The 25,835-nt window shown below is 35.2% G+C and overlaps 1 protein-coding gene across 11 annotated transcripts in view; it reads left to right on the forward strand.

Annotated features, from left to right (window-relative positions):
* LCORL (ligand dependent nuclear receptor corepressor like) overlaps nt 1-25,835 on the forward strand; it is a 182,431-nt gene that overhangs the window by 112,165 nt on the left and 44,431 nt on the right. For 9 of the 11 annotated variants that reach the window (XM_081245507.1, XM_081245498.1, XM_081245505.1 and 6 more), the window contains one exon: nt 14,690-14,941. The exons of 1 other annotated variant lie outside the window; for it this stretch is intronic. In XM_081245507.1, the coding sequence (XP_081101633.1) occupies nt 14,690-14,941 (252 nt within the window). Of the gene's footprint in view, nt 1-14,689; nt 14,942-25,835 lie in introns of those variants that run through there. One more of the 11 variants, XM_081245499.1, reaches the window with a different exon arrangement.

Genomic DNA, 25,835 nt, shown 5'->3' on the forward strand with positions numbered 1-25,835 from the left:
TATAATCTTTAAAAATTGTAAATCACTGTTGTACACCTGAAAATTATTTAATATTGTACATCAACTGTACTTCAGTTAAAAAAATTTTTTTAAGAACATCTCTATGAACTGATAAGAAGGATTAACTTGGTATATACTTTTAAGTGAAAAAAGCAAGAGGAAGAAAATGGGATATATACTGTGTTAACTTTTAAGAAAGAAGAGGAAAGAATATATGAATCTATTTTCTTATTTTTATACAAAATACCACAAAAGCATAAATCAGAAACTAATAAAATTTGGTTATTTTGGGAGTAGTGGAAAATAAAATAAGTGAACCTTCTTTGAGTCTTGTATAGTTTTGAGTTTTGAGACATGTTAATTTTGTGCATTTTTTAAATAAAATTAAATCAACAAGGATGGGGGAGGAAGCCCTGTGATTGGGTCAAACAAAAAAAGCAAATAAACCTAACTATATCATATCAATAATACAAAACACAGGAAAAATTAATTCAAATAACTAATATAGTGCTCTGTACTCTCAGTGGGGTTATTTTAAGGATAAACATTTTCCAATAGTTGTATTGGTTTAGTAATTTTGTGAGTTTTTACTGTAAGAGAAGGGAATAAAAATATGGAACGGGGGAAGAAAAGGAAGAACTCCATGGTAATAGAGGTCCCAGTATGAACTCATGATTTAAATATGTATATAGTTAGCATTTATTAACTTTTCCTACTGTAAGATTTTAGAAACAATGACACCATAGTAGCAATGACCACACTTATCAGACCTTGATGCCTAAATACCAGTTCCTACCACAAGTAGGAAAAATAGGGTATTTGGAATATTGGTTGATTCCAAGTCAGGGACAGGAAAAGTAGAAGTAGGCATGGACAGAAAAAAAAAGGAAGTCCTCAAAAACAGAAGGTATATCAAAAGGATATAAGGACCAGCATGAAGGGATTTCCACTGGGCAAATTTGGAATAATTTGTGCATTAAAATGAATAATGAAGTCATAGATAACACATTGAATAACAAGAGACAGTCTATGAGTGCATAGTGATAATAACAAAAAATAAAAGGTAAGGGTCACAGAAGAGAAGGCATTTCTTTTTTTTAAAGAATATTATAGAAAAATGGAAAATGAATAATGGAATTAAGAAAATTAATTTTTTGTAACCAGTAGTGTACCAGTTGATTCTGGCAAGAATTATCAATAGATACTGAAAACATTGGGTAAGTACAAGATTGTTGGGGAAGAGGATAATCACATTAAAGTATTACTCCATAGATTACTAATTACAAAGGAGAAAAGGTAACTCTAAAATGGAAATATCTGTTGGATACCACCTTACAGCTAGTGATCAACAACATCACGAATACTGGGATCAACTGGTATGATAAACCAAACGGCATATCACTGATGTACTATTCCTGTCAAAAATTATTAACCTGAACCTAAATCATAAGCAACCTAATCCAAATTTAGGGACATGCTACAAGATACATGGCATGGAAATTTTAAAAAAAGAAAAAAAAAGCAGGAGGAAGGACTAGGGAGACATGACAATCAAATACAATGTGTATCTCACCATTGTTATTCAACATAGTTTTGGAAGTCTTAGCCACAGCAATCAGAGAAGAAAAAGAAACAAAAGGAATCCAAATCGGAAAAGAAGAAGTAAAGCTGTCACTGTTTGCAGATGACACGATACTCTACATAGAGAATCCTAAAGATGCTACCAGGAAACTGCTAGAGCTAATCAATGAATTTGGTAAAGTAGCAGGATACAAAATTAATGCACAGAAATCTCTAGCATTCCTAAACACTAATGATGAAAACTCTGAAAGTGAAATTTAAAAAACACTCCCATTTACCATTGCAGCAAAAAGAATAAAATATCTAGGAATAAACCTACCTAAGGAGACAAAAGACCTGTATGCAGAAAACTATAAGACACCGATGAAAGAAATTAAAGATGATACCAACAGATGGAGAGATATACCATGTTTTTGGATTGGAAGAATCAACATTGTGAAAATGACTATACTACCCAGGGCAATCTACAGATTCAATGCAATCCCTATCAAACTACCACTGGCATTTTTCACAGAACTAGAACCAAAAGTTTCACAATTTTTATGGAAACACAAAAGACCCCGAATAGCCCAAGCAATCTTGAGAAAGAAAAACAGAGCTGGAGGAATCAGGCTCCCTGACTTCAGACTATACTACAAAGCTACAGTAATCAAGACAGTGTGGTACTGGCACAAAAACAGAAAGATAGATCAATGGAACAGGACAGAGGGCTCAGAGATAAACCCACACACATATGGTCACCTTATCTTTGATAAAGGAGGCAAGAATATACAGTGGAGAAAAGACAGCCTCTTCAATAAGTGGTGCTGGGAAAACTGGACAACTACCTGTAAAAGAATGAAATTAGAACACGCCCTAACACCATACACAAAAATAAACTCAAAATGGATCAAAGACCTAAATGTAAGGCCAGACACTATCAAACTCTTAGAGGAAAACATAGGCAGAACACTCTATGACATAAATCACAGCAAGATCCTTTTTGACCCACCTCCTAGAGAAATGGAAATAAAAACAAAAATAAATGAGACCTAATGAAACTTAAAAGCTTTTGCACAGCAAAGGAAACCGCAAACAAGATGAAAAGACGACCCTCAGAATGGGAGAAAATATTTGCAAATGAAGCAACTGACAAAGGATTAATCTCCAAAATTTACAAGCAGCTCATACAGCTCAATATCAAAAAACAAACAATCCAATCCAAAAATGGGCAGAAGACCTAAATAGATATTTCTCCAAAGAAGATATACAGATTGCCAACAAACACATGAAAGAATGCTCAACATCATTAATCATTAGGGAAATGCAAATCAAAACTGCAATGAGATATCATCTCACACCGGTCAGAATGGCCATCATCAAAAAATCTACAAACAGGGCTTCCCTGGTGGCGCAGTGGTTGAGAGTCCGCCTGCCAATGCAGGGGACACGGGTTCGTGCCCCGGTCCAGGAGGATCCCACATGCCATGGAGCGGCTGGGCCCGTGAGCCATGGCCGCTGAGCCTGCGTGTCCGGAGCCTGTGCCCCGCAACGGGAGAGGCCACAACAGTGAGAGGCCCGCGTACCGCAAAAAAAAAAAAAAAAAAAAAAAAAAAAAAAAAATCTACAAACAATAAATGCTCAAGAGGGAGTGGAGAAAAGGGAACACTCTTGCACTGTTGGTGGGAATGCAAATTGATCCATCCACTATGGAGAACAGTATGAAGGTTCCTTAAAAACCTAAAAATAGAACTACCATATGACTCAGCAATCCCACTACTGGGCATATACCCTGAGAAAACCATAATTCAAAAAGAGTCATGTACCAAAGTGTTCATTGCAGCTCTGTTTACAATAGCCAGGACATGGAAGCAACCTAAGTGTCCATCAACAGATGAATGGATAAAGAAGATGTGGCACATACATACAATGGAATATTACTCCACCATAAAAAGAAATGAAATTGAGTTTTTTGTAGTGAGGTGGGTGGACCTAGAGTCTGTCACACAGAGTGAAGTAAGTCAGAAAGTGAAAAATAAATACCGTATGCTAACACATATATATGGAATCAAAAAAAAAAAAAGGTCATGAAGAACCTAGGGGCAAGACGAGAATAAAGATGCAGACCTACTAGAGAATGGACTTGAGGATACGGGGAGGGGGAAGGGTAAGCTGGGAAAAGTAAAATAGATAGCTAGTGGGAAGCAGCCACATAGCACAGGGAGATCAGCTAGGTGGTTTGTGACCACCTAGAGGGGTGGGATAGAGAGGGTGGGGGGAGCGAGACGCCAGAGGGAAGAGATCTGGGGACATATGTATATGTATAACTGATTCACTTTGTTATGAAGCAGAAGCTAACATGCCATTGTAAAGCAATTATACTCCAATAAAGATGTTAAAAAAAATACAATGTGTAATCCTGGATTGCAACCTGAGATTGGGGAGGAAAAAGCTGTAAAGGAGATAATGAGGAAAGTTGGGGACTATATTTTTTGTGTTAAATTTTTTGAAAGGGATGATGGCATTATAGTTATGTATCATAATGTTCTTTATTTCTCAAGTAGAGTTAAAGCTTCATGATATCTGCAACTTTCAAATGCTTCACCCATAAATAACCTGTGTGTGTGAGTTTATATGTAAATCCAATGACGCAAAATGTCAATAGTTGTTGAATCTAGAGGTAAAATTTTGTCGAAGTACATTGTACTCTTCAACTTCTCTGTAGATTGAAATTTTTAGAAAAAAATATTTGGGGAAGAATAGAAGGCAAGGGCAAGAACTGTACACCATAAGTGGTTCTGTAGAACTTTGCTTTCCTTCTTACTTTTCGTTATATCATTATCTGCACTGATATGATATTTGTCATTAAATGATACCAGTATGTGTCAGAGTTCTTCATGTTAAATAAAGTGCTATATAAGTATTAATTGTTAATACATATCAAACATGGAGAGAAGGGAAATGGATTTTGGAGAAAGAGAAGATAAGAAAAATACCATCATCCTGGTCTTTAAAATTTTTGTTGGATTAGTGACCAACATTATCCACTTTGACAGTCTCATAATTGAGACAGCCTACACAGATATTCTTAAATTGGTCCTAAGAGCAACTCTCTCTCTAGGTAAATAGTAGCATTATATGCTACCTATGAGTGTGGAAGAATACTAAACAAAGGAGTGAATACAAGGAAGTTGGAATCAGTTGGTTCTGGTGATTCACATCTCTCCCATGTGTAAAATACACTCACCCCTGCCCAAGACCTCCAAAAGTCTTATCTTACTACAGCATCATCTCAGAGACCACACTCTTGTTATCTAGTTCAGTTTCAGATACAAATGAAGTTCCTTGAGTGTAGTTCCTTTGGTATAGCACTTCAAATATAGTTTCTCTTGATCTGTAGACCTTTAAAAGTAAAAAGGCAAATTACTTGCCCACACACACCCAACGTACAATGTTAGGACAGGCATAGGATAACCACTGTAAACACTCTTGTTCAAAAATAGCGAAATGGGGTGCATGCAGGGGTCACTGTTCCATAGCAATCCTGAAATCCAGCTGGGCAAATGTTGGAAGTTATTTGATTAGATCTTAAGGAAAAATTCTTTATGGCTCTTGAATCTGCCCTCTGGGCTCTAAGTTCCACTTTCTAATTTATCCTTTCTTCCTATTTTTTTAATTGAGATATAATTCACATACTATAAAATTCACTTTTTTAAAGTATAAAATTCAGTGGTTTTTAATACACTCATTAACAAAGTTTTGGAACCGTCACTGCTATCTGATTCCAGAACATTTTCTTCACCCTAAAAAAGAAACCCATTACTAGATGAACACTCACTCATCATTCTTTTACTCTTCTCCAAGCTCTGGCAACCACTAATCTAATAGATTTCTCTCTTTGTAGATTTGCCTGTTTTAAACATTTCATATAAATGAAATTGCACTATGTGCAGCCTTCATTTAGCATGTTTTGAGGTTCATTCTTGTTGTAACATGCATCAGTTCATTTCTTTTTATGATTGAATAATTATTGTATGGATAAACCACATTTTATTTATACATTCACCAGTTGACATTCATTTGGGTTGTTTCTACTTTTTGGCTGTTGTGAATAATGCTGCTGTGAACATTCATACATACTTTTGATTGAACATATGTTTTCGGTTTTCTTAGTTATATACCTAGGGGTGGAATTTGGTGGGTCATATGGTAATGCTATGTTTACATTTTTTAATGTGTTTTCAAAATTATTTTCCAAAATGACTGCACCATTTTGCATTCCCACCCACCATGTATGAGGACTCAAATTTCTCCACATTCTCACTCACACATGTTATCTGCATTTTTTATTATAATTCTCCTTCATGGTGTGAAATGGTATCTCATTGTGCTTTTGATTTGCATTTCCCTAAAGACTAATGATGTTAATCATCTTGTCATGTGTTTACTGGTCAATAATAATATCTTCTTTGGAGAAATGTCTACTCAAATCATTTGCTGTTTTTTTATTTGGGCATTTGTCTTTTTATTGTTGGGTTATAAGAGTTCTTTATATACTTGGACAGTAGACCCTTATCAGACATGTGATTTGTAAATATTTACTCCTATTCTGTGGACTCTCTTCACTTAGTGTCCTTTGATGTACAAAAGTTTTAAATTTTAATCAAGTTCATTATATCTATTTTTTTCTCTTGTTGCTTGTGTTTTAGTGTCAAATCTAAGGAATCACTGCCTTAATCTAAGGTCATGAAGATTTACACTTATGTTTTCTTTCAGATTTTTATAGTTTTAACTCCTATATTTAGGTCATTGATGCATTGAGTTAATTATTCTATATGGTATGAGGTGGAGGTCCAGTTTCATTATTTTGCATGTAAATATCCAGTTGTCCTAGCACAGTTTGTTGAAAAGACAATGATTTCCCCCACTGAATTGTCTTGGTACTCTTATCAAAAATAGATTAATGGTTTCTCTTGGGGCTCAATTCTACTCTATTGATCTGTATGTCTGTCCTTAGGAAATTAACACCTAGGCTTGATTATTATACTTTATAGTAAGTTTTGAAATCAGGAATTGCTAATCCTCCAGTTTAGTTCTTTTTCAAGATTATTTTGGCTATTCTGGATCCTTTGCATTTCAATATGCTTTTTAGAATCAGCTTGTCAGTTTATACAAAAATGCCAGCTAGGGTTTTGATAGGGATTGTGTTGAATTTGTTGATCAATTTGGGGAGTTATTATCATGTTAACAATATTAAGTTTTCCAGTTCATGAACACAGGATGTATTTCTGTTTATTTATGATTTGTCAAACTTATTCCTGTAAGTCGTAATACTGTTGTATTACTGTATTACTGTTGTATTCCTGTAAGTCGTAATACTGTTGTAAATGGAATTATTTTCTTAATTATTTCCTCTTAGAATTGTTTAGTGCCATTGTATAGAAGTAAAATTGATTTTTATATATTGATATGGCATCCTGTAACCTTGGTGAACGTACTAGTTCTAAAATTTTTTATGTGTGGATTGCTTACAAATTTGTATATACAATATTATGTTATCTATAAAGAGAGTTTTACTTCTACTTTTTCAGTCCAAATTACTTTTATTTCTTTTTCCTGCCTAATTGCACTGGCTAGAACCTCCAGTACATGTTGAATAGAAGTAGTGAGAGCATATGTCCTTCTCTTGTTCTGATATCATGGGGGAAACTTTCAATCTTCACCATTAAGTGTGATGTTATCTGTAGATTTTTCATAGATACTCTTTCGTAGATTAAGGTAGTTTCCTTCTATTCCTAGTTTGTACATTGTTTTTATCATGAAAAGGTATCAAGTGCTTTTCTACATCTATGGAGATTATTATGTGGCATTTGTTCTTTATTAATACGTTATATTACATTGTCTGATTGGTTTTCATATGTTGAACTAACCTTGTATTCTTGGTCTTGATGTATAATCCTTTTTTTTAACATCTTTTTTGTAGTATAATTGCTTTACAATGGTGTGTTAGTTTCTGCTTTATAACAAAGTGAATCAGCTATACATATACATATAACCCCATATCTCCTCCCTCTTGCATCTCTCTCCCACCCTCCCTATCCTACCCCTCTAGATGGTCACAAAGCACCGAGCTGATCTCCCTGTGCTATGCAGCTGCTTCCCACTAGCTATCTATTTTACATTTGGTAGTGTATATATGTCCATGCCACTCTCTCAGTTCATCCCAGCTTACCCTTCCCCCTCCCGGTGTCCTCAAGTCCATTCTCTACATCTTCGTCTTTATTCCTGTCCTGCCCCTAGGTTCTTCAGGAACATTTTTTTTTTTCTTTTCAGACTCCACGTAATGTGTTAGCATACGGTATTTATTTTTCTCTTTCTGACTTACTTCACTCTGTGTGACAGACTCTGGGTCCATCTGTCTTGCTACAAATAACTCAGTTTAGTTTCTTTTTATGGCTGAGTAATACTCCATTGTGTATATATGCCACATTTTCTTTATCCATTCATTTGTCGATGGACACTTAGGTTGTTTCCATGTCCTGGCTATTGTAAATAGAGCTACAATGAACATATTGGTACATAACTCTTTTTGAATTATGGTTTTCTCAGGGTACATACCCAGTAGTAAGATTGCTGGGTCGTATGGTAGTTCTATTTTTAGGTTTTTAAGGAACCTCCATACTGTTCTCCAAAGTGGTTGTATCAATTTACATTCCCACCAACAATGCAAGAGTGTTCCCTTTTCTCCACACCCTCTTCAGTATTGTTTCTAGATTTTTTGATGATGACCGTTCTGACTGGTGTGGGATGTTATGTCATTGCAGTTTTGATTTGCATTTCTCTAATGATTAGTGATGTGGAGCATCCGTTCATGTGCTTGTTGGCAATCTGTATATCTTCTTTGGAGAAATATCTATTTAGGTCTTCTGCCCATTTTTGGATTGGGTTGTTTGTCTTTTTGATATTGAGCTGCACAAGCTGCTTGTAAATTTTGGAGATTAATCCTTTGTCAGTTGCTTCATTTGCAAATATTTTCTCCCATTCTGAGGGTTGTCTTTTCATCTTGTTTACGGTTTCCTTTGCTGTGCAAAAGCTTTTAAGTTTCATTAGGTCCCATTTGTTTATTTTTGTTTTTATTTCCATTTCTCTAGGAGGTGGGTGAAAAGGGATCTTGCTGTGATTTATGTCATGGAGTGTTCTGCCTATGTTTTCCTCTAAGAGTTTGATAGTGTCTGGCCTTACATTTAGCTCTTTAATTCATTTTGAGTTTATTTTTGTATATGGTGTTGGGGAGTGTTCTAATTTCATTCTTTTACATGTAGCTGTCCAGTTTTCCCAGCACCACTTATTGAAGAGGCTGTCTTTTCTCCACTGTATATTCTTGCCTCCTTTATCAAAGATAAGGTGACCATAGGTTCATGGGTTTACCTCTGGGCTTTCTATCCTGTTCCATTGATCTATATTTCTGTTTTTGTGCCAGTACCATACTGTCTTGGTTACTGTAGCTTTGTAGTATAGTCTGAAGTCAGGGAGCTTGATTCCACCAGCTCCATCTTTCTCAAGACTGCTTTGGCTATTTGGGGTCTTTTGTGTTTCCATAAAAATTGTGAAATTTTTTGTTCTAGTTCTGTGAAAAATGCCAGTGGTAGTTTGGTAGGGATTGCATTGAATCTGTAGATGGCTTTGGGGAGTAGAGTCATTTTCACAGTGTTGATTCTTCCAATCCAAGAACATGGTATATCTCTCCATCTGTTTGTCTCATCTTTAATTTCTTTCATCAGTGTCTTACAGTTTTCTGCATACAGGTCTTTTGTCTCCTTAGGTAAGTTTATTCCTAGGTATTTTATTCTTTTTGTTTCAGTGGTAAATGGGAGTGTTTCCTTAATTTCTCTTTCAGATTTTTCATCATTAGTGTGTAGGAATGCCAGAAATTTCTTTGCATTAATTTTGTTTCTGTGCATTAATTTTGTACCCTGCTACTTTACCAAATTCATTGATTAGCTCTAGTAGTTTTCTGATAGCATCTTTAGGATTCTCTATGTATCGTATCATGTCATCTACAAACAGTGACCGCTTTACTTCTTTTCCGATTTGGATTCCTTTTATTTCTTTTTCTACTTTGATTGCTGTGGCTAAAACTTCCAAAACTATGTTGAATAATAGTGGTGAGCGTGGACAACCTTGTCTTGTTGTATAATCCTTTTTATGTGTTGCCTGTTTCTGTGTGCTTGGAGAGTTGGCCCTTGAACAATGTGGTGGATAGGGGCTGGCCCTTCATGCAGTTGAAAATCTGTTTATGACTTATGGTCAGCCCTCTGTATTTGCATTTCCACATCCACAGATTCAACCAGTCACAGATTATGTAGTACTGTAGTATTTACTATTGAAGAAATCCACATATAAGTGGATCCGCACAGCTCTAACCCATGTAGCTCAAGAGTCAACTGGATTTTTGTCTATTCATAATGGATAGTTTTCATTTCGTTTAGTAGTTTTCTTTTCATGTGATTTCTTTGTCCAGTTTTGGTATCAGGCTAATATTGCCCTCATAGAATGTGTTGGGAAGTGTTCCTTCCTCATCTCTTGTTTTGGAGTTTGTGAAGGATTGGTTTTAATTCCTCTTTAAATGTCTAATAGAATTCACCAGTAAATCTGTCTCCCTGGGCTTTTCTTTGTGGCAAGATTTTTGGTTACTAATTCAGTCTTTTTACTTGCAAGTCCAGGTTTTACTGTTACTTCTTGAGTGAGTTTGATAGTTTGTGTCTTTCTAGGAATTTGGCCATTTCATGTAGGATACCTAATGTGTTGATGTATAGCTTTTTTCTTTTTTTTGTAGTATTTCTTGATTACCTTTAATATTAATGGTGATATTGCTTCCTTCATTTCTGATTTTACAAACAAGTCTATTCTGGTTTTTATTCTTGGTCAAATTTTTGATCTTTTCAAAGAACCAACTTTTGGTTTTACTGCTCTTCTCTGTTTTCTTTCTATGCTCTATTTTATTTTTTTCTGCCCTTTTTATTTATTTTTTTCTCTGTGCTTGCTTTGGGTTTAATTTTTGATTTGTTTTCTCTTAAGGAGGAAGGTTAGGTTATTGGGTTGAATTTTTTTTAATATATGTGTTTATTGCTATAAATTGGTCTCTAAGCACTGCTTTAGCTTCATCACATAACTTTTGCTGTGTTGTTTTCCTTTTCAGTCATTTGGGAGTTGATTGGTCTTGAGCATCTTCTTCCCAGTTCAGTCATTTGGCTGTTTGCAGGAGACTTCAGTTCCTCTCCTTGTGAGCCTCCTCAGTGCCGCTCACAGTACAGCTTTCTCCAGAGTGAGTGATGAGAGAGCAAGGGGACAGAATAGTGTGGGTGGGGGTCACAGCGAACACCAGTGTTCAGAGTATCCAGGGTAGAAACCATATTCTTTTATAACCTAATCTTGGAAGTGACATACACTTCTGCAGTATGTTATTATTAAATCACACATTCCACCCTTGATACAATGTGGAAGAGACTACACAACACTGGAAACCAGGAGGTGGGAGTGGGAATCATTAAGGACCATCTTGAAACTGGCTACCACAAACAACTTGCTAAACTCTTGAATTAGTTAAATTTGGAAAATGAAGAGATAGGGCAAAAATAAATTATTTCTGTCTTCTTGGGAGCATACCATTTCCATTTGGCAACATATTTTCTCTTCTAGCCCAGTGTTTGTTAGTTGCCTGAATTGTGAAACCATCTGAGTTTATATCCCTGGCCTAGATCTTTAGTTAACTCAATTTTTTTATAGTTATGATAATTTGCACAAGTATTCTAGAAGACTCACTTATCAGCAGCTGAGCAGAATTTTCTTTGTCTCTTCCTCTTTTTTATCTTGTTTGTTTGTTTTTTTGTTTTTTGCCAAGTCCTTGGTCTCACACATAGACTTATTCCCAATATAAACAAACAAAAACTGAGTAGTTGAATAGAATAAAGTAGCATTATCTATTCTGCTTTAAACTTAGCTCTAAACTCAACTCTGAAGAATAGCCCTAGTCACATGATATGTCTGATCATATTTCTGTTGTTTTTTGATAAATATAATTATTTTGAATTTATAAAGTGATATTAGCCAATACATTACAGGATAATTAACCAAAATACCTAGAAGTAAATCAGTATCTCCTTTTAACACATAATTCAAAGCAAGATTAAGTTTGAAAAAAGATGGAAAAGAGTGTTCACAGATGCCTTCAAGGATTCCTGGAAGTAATAATCAAGAAATGGTATAAATTGGGAATCCTTATGTGTAACATGGAAATTTCTCGTTTTGTTACAAATCAGTTTACTTGGGTTACATGTGCTAATATTATCTATTCTAGAGCACAGTATATCACGTGGGCTTAGAAATTATGTCCTTTGTGTTTTCCCAGCTGGTTAATAATTTTACATATTAACCTAGTTAGTTAATATTTTTACTTATTTAACATTTTATGATTTACTTAAAATATAACTGCTCAGCCTTCATCTTTTTGTTTCTCTTGTTATTTTCACTATAACCTAAGATAACAGTGGACTAAATGTCAGCTATTAAAATGACAAGTACAGGAGTTCAGTATTTTATCTACAATCTCATATAACTTTAAAATATCCTATGAGCAACACTTATTATGACTTCCAAGGTTCTATTATCATTTCCATTTTTATGAACAGAGAAACTAAAACACAGAGGGGTATGTAACTAGCCTGAATTCAGGAAGATGGCTAAGATTTCAATCTATAGCTAAGTCTTTCTTTTTTCATTAAAATATAGTTGACATACAATATTATTTTAGTTTCAGGTATACTGTGGAGTGATTCACATTTGCATGCAAGATGAAATGATCATAATAAGTCTAGTAAGCAACTGTCCTCATACAAAGTTAATACAGTATTATTGACCATATTCCTTGTGTTGTATGTTCTCATTTATATGTGGACTCTAAGAAACAAAACAAAAACAAACTAAGCTAAAACAGACTCATAGTTACAAAGAACAAGTATGGGGTTGCCAGAGGGGAGGGGTGTTGGGGGGTGAAATAGGTGAAGGGGGAAATTAAGAGGTACAGACCTCCAGTTATAAAATAAATGAGCTACGGGCATGTGATATATACAGTTGACCCTTGGACAACGTGGAGGTTAGGAGCACTGACCCTCTGCACAGTGAAAAATGAGTCTAACTTTGCAGCGGGCCCTCCATACTCGGGGTTCCACATCTGCAGACTGACCAACCATGGACTGTGCAGTACCGTAGTATGTATTTATTGGAAAAAATCCATGTCTGTGTGTACCCCCACAGTTCAAATGCATGTTGCTCAGTGCTCAACTGGATAGCCAAGTCTTTTTATCTAGTACTCAGAAACAAATAGTGCCTGTCTTCCCTACTGGGCTCTAAACAAAGAATAAATGTGAGGACTAAAATGTTACTTTTTTTATAGGCCCATAATCCCTTCTCAAATGTTTTTTCAGAATTCAACGTTCTTTGTTTTGAAAGAGCTAATGTAATCGAGATGTTTATTATGTAACATCTCCAGCAGGTCCAAAACAGCACCCTGTGATCAAATATATTAATATTTCTGCAGCACCATAAACAGATTGATGTTGGCTGAGGTCACATTTTGCTACCAGATATGGTGGTGGTCATGGTGGAGGTAGTTTTGTTGCCTTTCCTCACCTTTAAATAGTATGTTTTCTAATCTTCTTGCATTTTAGAATCATGGATCTATAAAAGTAGATGCTAGTTGGAGGACTTGCCTTCAGATCTCTTAGACAACTGCTCCAGCTAATACTGAACCCCAAAGCTAAGGAGACTCAACCCTTCAGTCTCAGACAGCCCAGGATCAGGGCAGGCCTGTTCACACAGCAGTGATCTGCCTGGGTAAGAGTTGAGGCATTTAAGGAGCAGAGGAGCATGTTGGTTTGGCCAAAAAGTTCATTTGGGTTTTTCCATAACATCTTACAGAAAAACCCAAACAAACTTTTTGGCCAACCCATTATCTCTAGAAGTAGGCCCACTTCTAAGAGGAAGAAGTATGGAGCCTAACCAAATACACTTAGTCATCCTTCCTAGTTCACCAACCATTCTGCCTCTGAAGGAGCAGAGTAAATAAAAGGATTGGGGTGAGGCCAGTAGTGTGTGTGTGAAAAAAGCCACCACCATCCAATATTAAAACTCTTTATTACTTATTATATACTGTGTTTATAAGTGGTCTGTCTTTATTCCACACCTCTTATAAAATCATTCAATTGTTTTTACCTCTTGTACAGGTTTCGAGCAGAATTGTATATGACTGCTGTCCTTTATTTTGGTTGTAGCTGACCAACATGTTTTGGGACCAAGGACTGATTAAGACCCTCAATAGTGGTACTGCGGTTTTTATAGGGGAATCTTAGTAGATGGGCACTGAAATATTTAAGAGTGAAATCTCATAATTCTGCAATTTACTTTCCAGTAGTTCTGAAAACCAATAAAAGTAAAAAGAAGGTGAATGTGGCAGAATGCTAACAATTCAATTCTTGAATCTTGGTAGAGGCTGTCTGTGTCATTGTAGTGTTCTTTATTTTTTTCTTTCTGATTGAAATTTCTCAATATGAAAAGTTGAAAAAGAAAAAAATCCTTGATGATGACATTTAGGCTATATATGAAGTGCACATTTGACAGAATTGAAGAATTAATGGTAATAAATAGTTACAGAGTTTAGATATTTTCTTTAATAGTTAATGTGTATACCTACTCTATTAGGTTAAAACTTGCTTGGTTACTTATATATACAATTTATGTTCACATACTAAGTGTCTTAGTATCTTGTAGAATACATTTGAATTAAAACTCTGAAAATAAGCTGTCTGTTTTTATGTCTAGTTGTTTATATTTTAGTTTGGGACCAAAAATATTTATTTTTAAGAAACAATTAAAAATGCCAAGTTTGGGGTTGATACATTCTCATAATACTAATTAAACCAACAAGGTTTTTATTGCTAAGTCCTAGAAACCATTCGCAATTATGGACTGAATCTGAGACTTGTGAAATCATTAATTTGTAATTAAGATCAATTTAAACATAGGTATTTTGCCTTCTCTTTTTTAATTCTTATTATATTTATTTCTTCCCTAGATCTTCCTCAGAACTGTGATCCTAACATTCCCCTAGTTGCTCAGGAATTAATGAAAAAGATGATACGTCAGTTTGCAATTGAGTATATTTCAAAAAGTGGTAAAATTCAAGAGAATAGAAATGGTTCAATTGGACCAAGTCTAATATGTAAGAGTATCCAAATGAATCCAGCAGAAAACTCCCTTCAGGAAGAGCAGGAAGGCCCCTTAGACCTCACTGTGAATCGAATGCAAGAACAAAATACTCAGCAAGGTAAGATTTGTGTGTATATGTGTGGTATGTGCGTGTAAGTGTGTGTATGACATAAATTTTATGTTTTTAGTATTCTTAAATATATATAATCTTATATTCACAGAGGAATTTACTTCAGAAGTAATATTACTTGTAATTAACCTATGTAGTATGGACTAGAGAGAAGTGCTGAATTAGAGCTTTTGTATTACATTTGACTTTGTTTATAAAACTGGAAGTGAGAGTTTCTCTCAATGTTTTTTCACAGTAAAGTGTATGGTGAGAGAATTCTAGCAAGCAACCTAAAAGGAAAGTGTATAAATAAAAAGATATATATGATAAAAATGTATTTTTGTAATGTACAGCTGAGAACATTCATTAAGCACTTGCTGTTCAGTTTTTTGCACTTAGGTGAAAGATAAAAAGAAATAGTTGATTTGTATTCAATTGTTTATGATGTAACTAGGGAAAGAGAAAAGTTAATTCATGGGATAAGTATAATTAACTATATGGAGATACATTTTTCATAAGAAGCATGAATGATGAGGCTGTATTGGTCTTATCTAACTGTTAATTGAAGGAAGAGTTGTGATTCTCAGAGGAAAAGAAGGAAGACCTTAAAATTCTTGTGGAGGATGCCAAACAAGTGTTTGCCTGGAGAAGAGAGAACAAGTAGCTTTTGTTAATACAAGTCAAGGATAGTGTTGTCAGGCTTCAAAGCCAGAAAAAATGTCAGGATTAAGTTTGATTGCAGAAGGCAGTGTGGTGTTGGAGACTGTAAAGAAGAGTACACTAGTCAGTGTTTAAAGAAGATAATCTTTTCACTGTGTAAGACATTAAAATTGAGAGAGGTTGAAATATGGAAATACTTTTCTTTTTTTGCTTCCCTAATTGTAGGTTGTATGAGTTTATTTATGTAGTAAGGTCTGAGAAATTTGAGATAATTAGGTAGGTTATAAGACAGAGAAAGAAATGTTGAAGATGATTTTGATATGTCTTAAGGACAAAAATATATCAATACATTGAATTTTGGAAGTTAGAAAGCATGGGATTTTTAGCATTTTTGTTTGTCTTGCTTTTCCTTGTTTCATACCCTCTTATATCTCTTCTCCTTTGTGGGAGGCAGTTCAGTGTTCTAAAGAGACTAAAACATAGGCTTTGGTATCTGTGACAGACTTGTGGTTGAAATCCCAGCTCTGCTACTTAAGTTACATGAATAGTTAACTTTACCTATCAGAGCTTTAATTTCCTCATTTGTTACTTGGCAATAATAATAACAAACTCATTGGAACAATGTGAAAGTTAAATATAAAGTAACCAACTCATAAAAGATACTCAGACATTAGTCTCTCCCTACTCTCTACCTCCTGTTCCCTACCACCACAGAAGAGAAGGCTTGGAAGTAACATAGTAGTTATCTGTAAATATTTGTATGGCTCTTCCACTAAAGTAGAACTGAACTTTCTCTGAATGGCCCAATGAGTAGAATTAGGATCATTACCTAGAAGTTAGGTGGAAACAGATTTCAGGTCCATATAAGAAAGAATATTTCTAAATATCAGACATTTTTTTAAAGGGGAAAGGGGAAAAGATTCCCTGTTGCCTTATCATTAGAGGCATTCAAAAGCATCAGATGAGTGGTTGGAATAGATGACATTTTAAAAGTAAATTTCCAGTCCTTACATTCTGTGATTCTATGAATTTAAGTAATAAGGCAGACCCAAGTATATATAGAGAATAAGTAATGTAGTTACTTATTTAAATTATTTTGATATTCTAGGCAAAGTGCGCAAATATGTATGTGTACATTCTGAGGCTGAAAAGTCATTTAGTTTAGTGTGACTTGTAGTGTATAAAGCAAGGGAGAGAATGGTAATAGATTAGGCTAAAGAAATAGGTAGGGGTAAGATTGTGAGAAAGCCATGTAGGAAATATTAAGGATTTTGACTTTTCTTAGGGCCGTAGAAAGCTGCTAGGTTTCTTTAAGCAGAGAGTAACAAATCAGATTTTCTTTTATAAAACTATTCTGCTGTGGTATAGATTGGTAAGCTCTAACTTTGTCTACTTGCATACCAAATTTTTTTTAATGTAGCACATGTATGTGTGTATCTATACACACCAATACGTTATATGTACTAATATTTCCACAAATTAAAATTTTTAAGGTTGAAATAAAGATGTTATAAACAATTTTTAAATGTCTTGCTAATCATGGTGACTTCACCCCCAGTATCTTATTACACAATGTAGACTTTGGAGCGTTTCATTAGTAATAATACAAGGTATAAATCCTTATTTCAGATCGTTTCTTAAGAACTAAAAAAACTTTTGGACTGACTTCACTGTTCATACCTTATAGTATAATTAATAAAATGCTCATACTAGTAGTAGCAGGATTAGTTCTGCCTTTGTTTGTCTATTATTTGCTAGTCTTACTTTTTTCACATTATTCTCACTCTGTAATTTTGCAACAATACTCGTTTAAGTCATTTGTTCATTTTGTGATTTATTTTATTCTAATTAGATGCTGTAATCTGTAAATCCAGTAGATAATCTAGCCATAAATAATGTAGATAATTTATGGATTGTCTGACCTATAAATCTATAAAATTATTAATCCCAAATGGTTTTACAGGTAACTTTATATAACCTTAAGGCAGCAGATAATTCTATCTTTTACAGACTATTTTAAAGAATAGAAAAGAGAGAAATATTGATATAATCTTTATCAAAACAAGGCACAGATAGCAAAAGAAAGAAAATTCGCAAGCTAGTCTTATTTACAAACCTAGGTACAAAAATTCTAAACAAAATGTTGGCAAATTGAATATAGTGAATTATAAAAACATTATAAATCATCTGTGGGGAAGCACAGATTATTCTGCATTTGAGACACCTTTATGACTTTACACATTACAAAAAAAAAACAACCATATCATCCTAATAGATACAGAAAAAATTTACAAAAGCTGACACATTTATTATAAAAAATGCTTATCACCCCAAGAATAGATGAGTACTTCTGCTATGAGGGACATCATAACCAAATGATTTGAAGTAATGGACATGACAAAAATTTTCAACATTTTATGACGTCTTGACTCATGTAACGTGATGAGAAAAGAAGAAATATGAAAGTAAGCAATAATAAGTAATAGGTTATAAGGAAAGAATGAGCAAAATTGTGGTTACTTACAAACAGTATGATTGTGTATATAGAAAATATGAAAGAATATCTATGTAAAGTTTTAGAACTGATGAAATAATTCAGAAAAGGTACTACTCACGAGATTAGTATGATAACATCCAATTAGAAAATCCAGTTTTTAAAAAATCATCTACAATAGCAACAAAAGCAAGAAAAACATTAAAACACCTAAGAATGAAGCTAATAAGCTAAGACCTTATGGAGAACATTATAAAACTTTATTGAAGGTTATAAAAGAAGACTCCCAAAATGAGTGATTATATTTTAAATGAATGGGGAGACTCTAAAAGATAGCAGTTCATCTTTAATGTACTTAATAATTCAGTGTCATTCTAGTCAAAATTCTGATAGGGTTTACTGTGAAAAATGACTTGCCAATCATAAAATTTATGAGTAAAACTTAAAAGAGCCAAGAATTACCAAGTCAAGGTGGTGAGGGACTTCTCTAAAACATATCAAGACTTTGTATAATAATTTAAACAGGGTGCTATGGGCCATATACAAATCACTAGGACAGATTAGCAAGCCCAGAAGAGATGTCATTATAAATCACCAGGATGATGACCTGTTCAGTAAACAGTTCCAGGGCAATTGGTTACCCACTTGGAGGGGGAAAAAATGGATCCCCTACCTTACACCACTCACAAAAGTAATTTTAGTTGGGTTAAAGGGCTAAATGTTAAAAGCAAAACTAAAAGTTAGAAAAGATAAAGGATTATATCTTAATGAATTTAAAATAAGGAAGAATTTCTTAAGATGCAGAAATAACAATCCATGCAATAATGGTGTAAATTTGTACTAAAATGTAAAACTTAAGTGTTATAAACGTCACTGTGAAGAGAGTGAAAATTCAAGCCTCAAATTTGGAGACAGTATTTATAACTGATGTACAACCATTCAGCTAATCAAACAGAACTACAGCCAATGAGGAAAACATGACACCTTAGAAAAATAGGCAAAAACAGTTATCAGAAGATTACAGAATAACCAAATAAGCCAAGTAAAAGGTGCTCAAAAGAATATCCTGCTCAGCTTTCATCCCAATATAGGGTTCTTTTATTCTGTCATAAAAAAGATGGTAATTCAACCTCTGACTGACAGTAAGTACATGCAAAAAATCGTTGTTTGACAGCTCTGACAATTAAGCTCCTATCTCTGAAACATCCACCCTTCATTTTATATTTCTTCCATCTGCAATAATTATTTTACTCAATAGTACTGTAAATATTTGTAGAAATTATTGTATGTCCAGACTTCTCTTTCCCATGCTAATCTTTAGGGTTTTGGGGTTTCTTTTCCATCTGCAACAATATGAGAAATTTTATTCCTTTTACTTATTATTAGTGCTGTAAATATTTGTTGAAACTATTTTGTCTGTCTAAACCTCTATTTTCCATGCTAATCTTTATATAGCTTCTCTAATTGTTCTTCATAAATCAGTTTCCATACTTCTCATTTTCCTTGTCCTCTGTTCCACAAACTGTAGACTGACTTAAAATATTGTTGCCCTGAGAGATACATTCCTATTTGCCTCTCCATTGTACCTTCTAACCAGGTATTTCAAATATTAGGGAGATTTCTTTGTGCACTTTCATTTCTGCAGATTTGTATAAATACTCTGAGCCTCAGAAACTGGGAGAAAGTAAGTTATGAATTCTTTTGTCCTGGAGCAGTAGCTTAAAAAACAGGTAGAAATAACATTAGCATAACCAAAAAAATTTTTTTTACAATTTTAATCTGGGCCCAAAGTAAAAGCTTCTCCTGAATTCCAAAGTACAGGAAGAAATTTGCAACTTACGGACCTTTATCATTATCATGACAACCATGAAGAATTTACCAGTTCTGTACAAAACAAGATCAAATGTGGGCAGAGATGAAAGAGCAGAACTTTATTGGCCTTGTTGGTGGTGGTGTCTACCATGAGGTCCAGTGAATATTCTGGTAGAATTTTCATTATAGTAAATTTCTCACTTCATTGTAATTGTTTCCGTGTTTATCTCCCCACTGTAATCAACCTTTGGGAGCAGAAACCTGTGTATTCAGTTTTGTATCCCCAGGGCGTGTATGATATATGACATATTGGATTTACTGGATTAAAAATCTTTACTATTTTCAAATGCTATTGACAACTAAACTAAGAATTGATACTTGATCATTGGATTTATGGTTTTTTAGCAGTGAAATTTCTTATTTTAAACATATTGGATGGAAATTATCCTGAAATATCTTTATACTTTCTTAAACAACATATGGAACATTGTGTCATGATGAACATTAATTATTGCACTGACCTGTAATGACTTGACATTTTTAGAATTATTCTCCCTTAAGCTAACTGGCAACAGATTAAGTTAAAAATACTTTTTAGAAATTATTATTTCACATTGCTATCAGTAGGCTAAACTTTGGAAATCATGTCTCCTAGATTGAATAAGATTTTTAAAAAAATAAATTATGTATGAGACTAATATAAACTAGGCTTCAGGTAAATTTTATATTTCATTGAATGAAATATATAAATTTCAGTGATATGTTTAATTGTTACTAAGTATCCTTTGTTGTTGCTGCTGCCATTCTAGTCTGGTTTCTTGGCTGAGATTAAGGTAGGTGACTCTGTCAGCTGAGATGTTAAACTATAATTAAAAGAGCAATGTATCATTTTATGATATCACATATTATAAACCATGCTGTTTATAAATGAAGTTTGTTGTTACTCTGTTAGGAAAATACTGAATAGTTTTGTTTTTTTTTTTAATTTCAATTTAGAAGATATTTCCATATCTACTAATGAAGGCAATAAAATTATCCATCTTGTTTTTCTATGCTGAACTTTTGTTTTCCAAGGCTGAAGACATATGGAAGAAAATGTTATGTTCCATGCTTGAGAAGATACCATATTTTAGTAAACCTGAAGAATAAAACATATCTAAATGATTCATGTCCCTTCTGATCTAACCTTCTCTAACTCTAGGGATAGACGAAACAGGTGGTTTTTAAAAATTCCAAATCAAAGCCATATCACTCATCTGCTTAAAAACACTTAAAACACACACACACAGACACACACACACTTTAATGGCTTTGAATTGTCCTTAGGATAAAGTCTAAAATCCTAAACTCACCAAGATCCAGATCTTACCTATCTATTCAGTCTCATCTTGCACCTTTCTTTAGTCTTCATATTGTTTTTCTCTGTTTCTTGAATGTCATATACTCTGGCTTCAGAACATTTGTACATGCTTTTGCCACTCTGTAGAAGCCACTCTACCCCCTACGCACACCAATTTTTTCTAAATAAATTTTACTTGGTTTTTCTTCAGGTCTCCATTTAAACATCACTTCTCTAAGAAAACCTCCCCCACACCTCCTAAATTGGATGCACACAGACATAACACATGCATTCTTACTAATTACCGCCAAAATTGAGTTTCGGTCTCATATTTTCCCATAGCATCCTGTATTCTTTTGTAGCCTCATCACCCTTGTAATTGTTTCCACCATCTTATTTTGTGCTTTCTGTTTGTCCCATTTGTTAAGCTTTTTTCCCTCCTTTGTTATTTTCTTTTAGATTGCATTTTTTCTTTGCTAATTTTGAAGTTATATACTCTACTGCTCTTCTGTTAGTGGTTTCCCTAGAAATTTTTTAATGCTCAGTTAACTCAGCAGTTAATGTAAGGAATTTTTCTTTTCTTTTCTTTTCTTTTTTTTTTTTTTTTTTGACTGCGTTGGGTCTTCATTGCTGCATACAGGCTTTCTCTAGTTGCGGCAAGCAGGGGCTACTCTTAGTAGCGTTGCGTGGGCTTCTCATTGCAGTGGCTTCTCTCGTTGCCGAGCACAGGCTCTAGGCGCACAGGCTCAGTAGTTGTGGCACTCGGGCTTTAGAGCGCAGGCTCAGTAGTTGTGACGCACGGGCTTAATTGCTCCATGGCATGTGGGATCTTCCCGGACCAGGGATCGAACCCGTGTCCCCTGCATTGGCAGGCAGATTCTTATCCACTGTACCACCAAGGAAGTCCTGTAAGGAATATTTTAACTTCTTACCTGCCCTGACACGACAGCCGTTTTATTAATGCTTTTGTTCTCTCTCTTTTTTTTTTTTTTTTAATCGGTACGCGGGCCTCTCACTTCTGCAGCCTCTCCCATTGCGGAGCACAGGCTCTGGACGCGCAGGCTCAGTGGCCATGGCTCACGGGCCCAGCCGCTTCGCGGCATGTGGGATCTTCATGGACCGGGGCACGAACCCGTGTCCCCTGCATCGGCAGGCGGACTCTCAACCACTGCACCACCAGGGAAGCCCACTTCTGTTCTCTTTTTATGATATCACAATTAAAACATTGTAACTATTTTATATAATCAAGTTTTGTTTAGATTTGCGTACATGATTACCTTTTTCCTTTGCTCATTATTTGTTCTTATGTCTTGAAGTGTCTTCTGGAATCAGAGATTCCTTTTTTTTTTAACATCATTATTGGAGTATAATTGCTTTACAATGGTGTGTTAGTTTCTGCTTTATAACAAAGTGAATGAGCTATACATATGCATATATCCCCATATCTCCTCCCTCCTGTGTCTCCCTCCCACCCTCCCTATCCCACCACTCTAGGTGGTCACAGAGCACCAAGCCCATCTGCCTGTGCTGTGCAGCTGCTTCCCACTACCTATCTGTTTTACATTTGGTAGTGTATATATGTCCATGCCACTCTCTCACTTCATCCCAGCTTACCCTTCCCCCTCCCCGTGTCCTCAGGTCCATTCTCTATGTCTGTGTCTTTATTCCTGTCCTGCACCTAGGTTCTTCAGAACCATTTATTTATTTATTTATTTATTTATTTATTTATTTATTTATTTATTTTAGATTCCATATATATGTGTTAGCATACGGTATTTGTTTCTCTCTTTCTGACTTACTTGACTCTGTATGACAGACTCTAGTTCCATCCACCTCACTACAAATAACTCAGTTTCGTTTCTCTTTATGGCTGAGTACTATTCCATTGTATATATGTGGCACATCTTCTTTATCCATTCATCTGTCGATGGACACTTAGGTTGTTTCCATGTCCTGGCTATTGTAAATAGTGCTGCAATGAACATTGTGGTACATGACTCTTTTTGACTTACGGTTTTCTCAGCGTATATGCCCAGTAGTGGGATTGCTTGGTCGTATGGTAGTTCTATTTTTAGTTTTTTAAGGAACCTCCATACTGTTCTCCGTAGTGACTGTATCAGTTTACATTCCCAGCAACAGTGTAGGAGGGTTCCCTTTACTCCACACCCTCTCCAGCATTTATCGTTTGTAGATTTTTTGATGATGGCCATTCTGACCAGTGTGAGTTGATACCTCATTGTAGTTTTGATTTGCATTTCTCTAATGATTAGTGATGTGGAGCATCCTTTCATGTGTTTGTTGGCAATCTATATATCTTCTTTGGAGAACTGTCTATTTAGGTCTTCTGCCCATTTTTGGATTGGGATTTTTTTTGATATTGAGCTGCATGAGCTACTTGTATATTTTGGAGATTAATCCTTTGTCAGTTGCTTCATTTGCAGATATTTTCTCCCATTCTGAGGGTTGTCTTCTCATCTTGTTTATGGTTTCCTTTGCTGTGCAAAAGCTTTTGACTTTCATTAGGTCCCATTTGTTTATTTTTGTTTTTATTTCCATTTCTCTAGGAGGTAGGTTGAAAGGATCTTGCTGTGATTTATGTCATAGAGTGTTCTGCCTATGTTTTCCTCTAAGAGTTTTATAGAGTCTGGCCTTACATTTAGCTCTTTAATCCATTTTGAGTTTATTTTTGTGTATGGTGTTAGGGAGTTTTCTAATTTCGTTCTTTTACATGTAGCTGTCCAGTTTTCCCAGCACCACTTATTGAAGAGGCTGTCTTTTCTCCATTGTATGTTTTTGCCTCCTTTATCTAAAATAAGGTGACCGGGCTTCTCTGGTGGCACAGTGGTTGAGAGTCTGCCTGCCGATGCAGGGGACACGGGTTCGTGCCCCGGTCCGGGAAGATCCCACATGCCGCGGAGCAGCTGGGCCCATGAGCCATGGCCGCTGAGCCTGCGCGTCCGGAGCCTGTGCTCCGCAATGGGAGAGGCCACAACAGTGAGAGGCCCACGTACTGCAAAAATAAAAAAATAAAAAATAAGGTGACTATTTGTGCGTGGGTTTATCTCTGGGCTTTCTGTCCTGTTCCATTGATCTATATTTCTGTTTTTGTGCCAGTACCATACTGTCTTGATTAATGTAGCTTTGTAGTACAGTTTGAAGTCCAGGAGCCTGATTCCTCCAGCTCCGTTTTTCTTTCTCAAGATTGCTTTGGCTATTCAGGGTCTTTTATGTTTCCATATAGATTGTGAAATTTTTTGTTCTAGTTCTGTGAAAAATGCCATTGGTAGTTTGATAGGGATTGCACTGAATCTGTAGATTGCTTTGGGTAGTAGAGTCATTTTCACAGTGTGATTCTTCCAATCCAAGAACATGGTACATCTCTCCATCTGTGTATCATCTTTAATTTCTTTCATCAGTGTCTTACAGTTTTCTGCATATAGTTCTTTTGTCTCCTTAGGTAGGTTTATTTCTAGATATTTTTTTCTTTTTGTTGCAGTGGTAAATGGGAGTGATTCCTTAAGTTCTCTTTCAGATTTTTCATCATTAGTGTATAGGAATGCCAGAGATTTCTGTGCATTAATTTTGTATCCTGCTACTTTACCAGGTTCACTGATTAGCTGTAGTAGTTTTCTGATAGCATCTTTAGGATTCTCTATGTATATAGTATCATGTCATCTGCAGATAGTGACAGCTTTACTTCTTCTTTTCCAGTTTGGGTTCCTTTTATTTCTTTTTCTTCTCTGATTTCCTTGGCTAAATCTTCCAAAGCTATGTTGAATAATAGTGGTGAGAGTGGACAACCTTGTCCTGTTCCTGAGTTTAGAGGAAATGCTTTTCAGTTTCTCACCATTGAGAACGATGTTGGCTGTAGGTTTTTCATATATGGCCTTTATTATGTTGAGGAAAGTTCCCTCTATGCCTACTTTCTGCAGGGTTTTTATCATAAATGCGTGTTGAATTTTGTCAAAAGATTTTTCTGCATCTCTTGAGATGATCATATGGTTTTTATTCTTCAGTTTGTTAATATGGTGTATCACATTGATTGATTTGTGTATATTGAAGAATCCTTGCATTCCTGGGATAAACCCCACTTGATCATGGTGTATGATCCTTTTAATATGCTGTTGGATTCTGTTTGCTAGTGTTTTGTTGAGAATTTTTGCATCTATGTTCATCAGTGATATTGACCTGTCGTTTTCTTTCTTTGTGACATCTTTGGTTTTGTATCAGGGTGATGGTGGCCTCTTAGAATGAGTTTAGGAGTGTTGCTCCCTCTGCTATGTTTTGGAAGTGTTTAAGAAGGATAGGTATTAGCTCTTCTCTAAATGTTTGATAGCATTCACCTGTGAAGCCATGTGGTCCTGGGCTTTTGTTTGTTGGAAAATTTTTAATCACAGTCTCAATTTCAGTGCTTGTGATTTGTCTGTTTATATTTTCTATTTCTTCATGGTTCAGTCTTGGAAGGTTGTGCTTTTCTAAGAATTTGTCCATTTCTTCCAGGTTGTCCATTTTATTTCCCTTTCTCTTCTTTGTTGGCACAGCTCCCCGGGCCCAGCTTTGGATTTGGCCCCTCCGCTGCTTGTAGGTCACCTGAGGGC

The sequence above is a fragment of the Mesoplodon bidens genome (assembly GCF_964165515.1).
Source record: "Mesoplodon bidens genome assembly, chromosome: 1".
NCBI lineage: Eukaryota > Metazoa > Chordata > Mammalia > Artiodactyla > Ziphiidae > Mesoplodon > Mesoplodon bidens.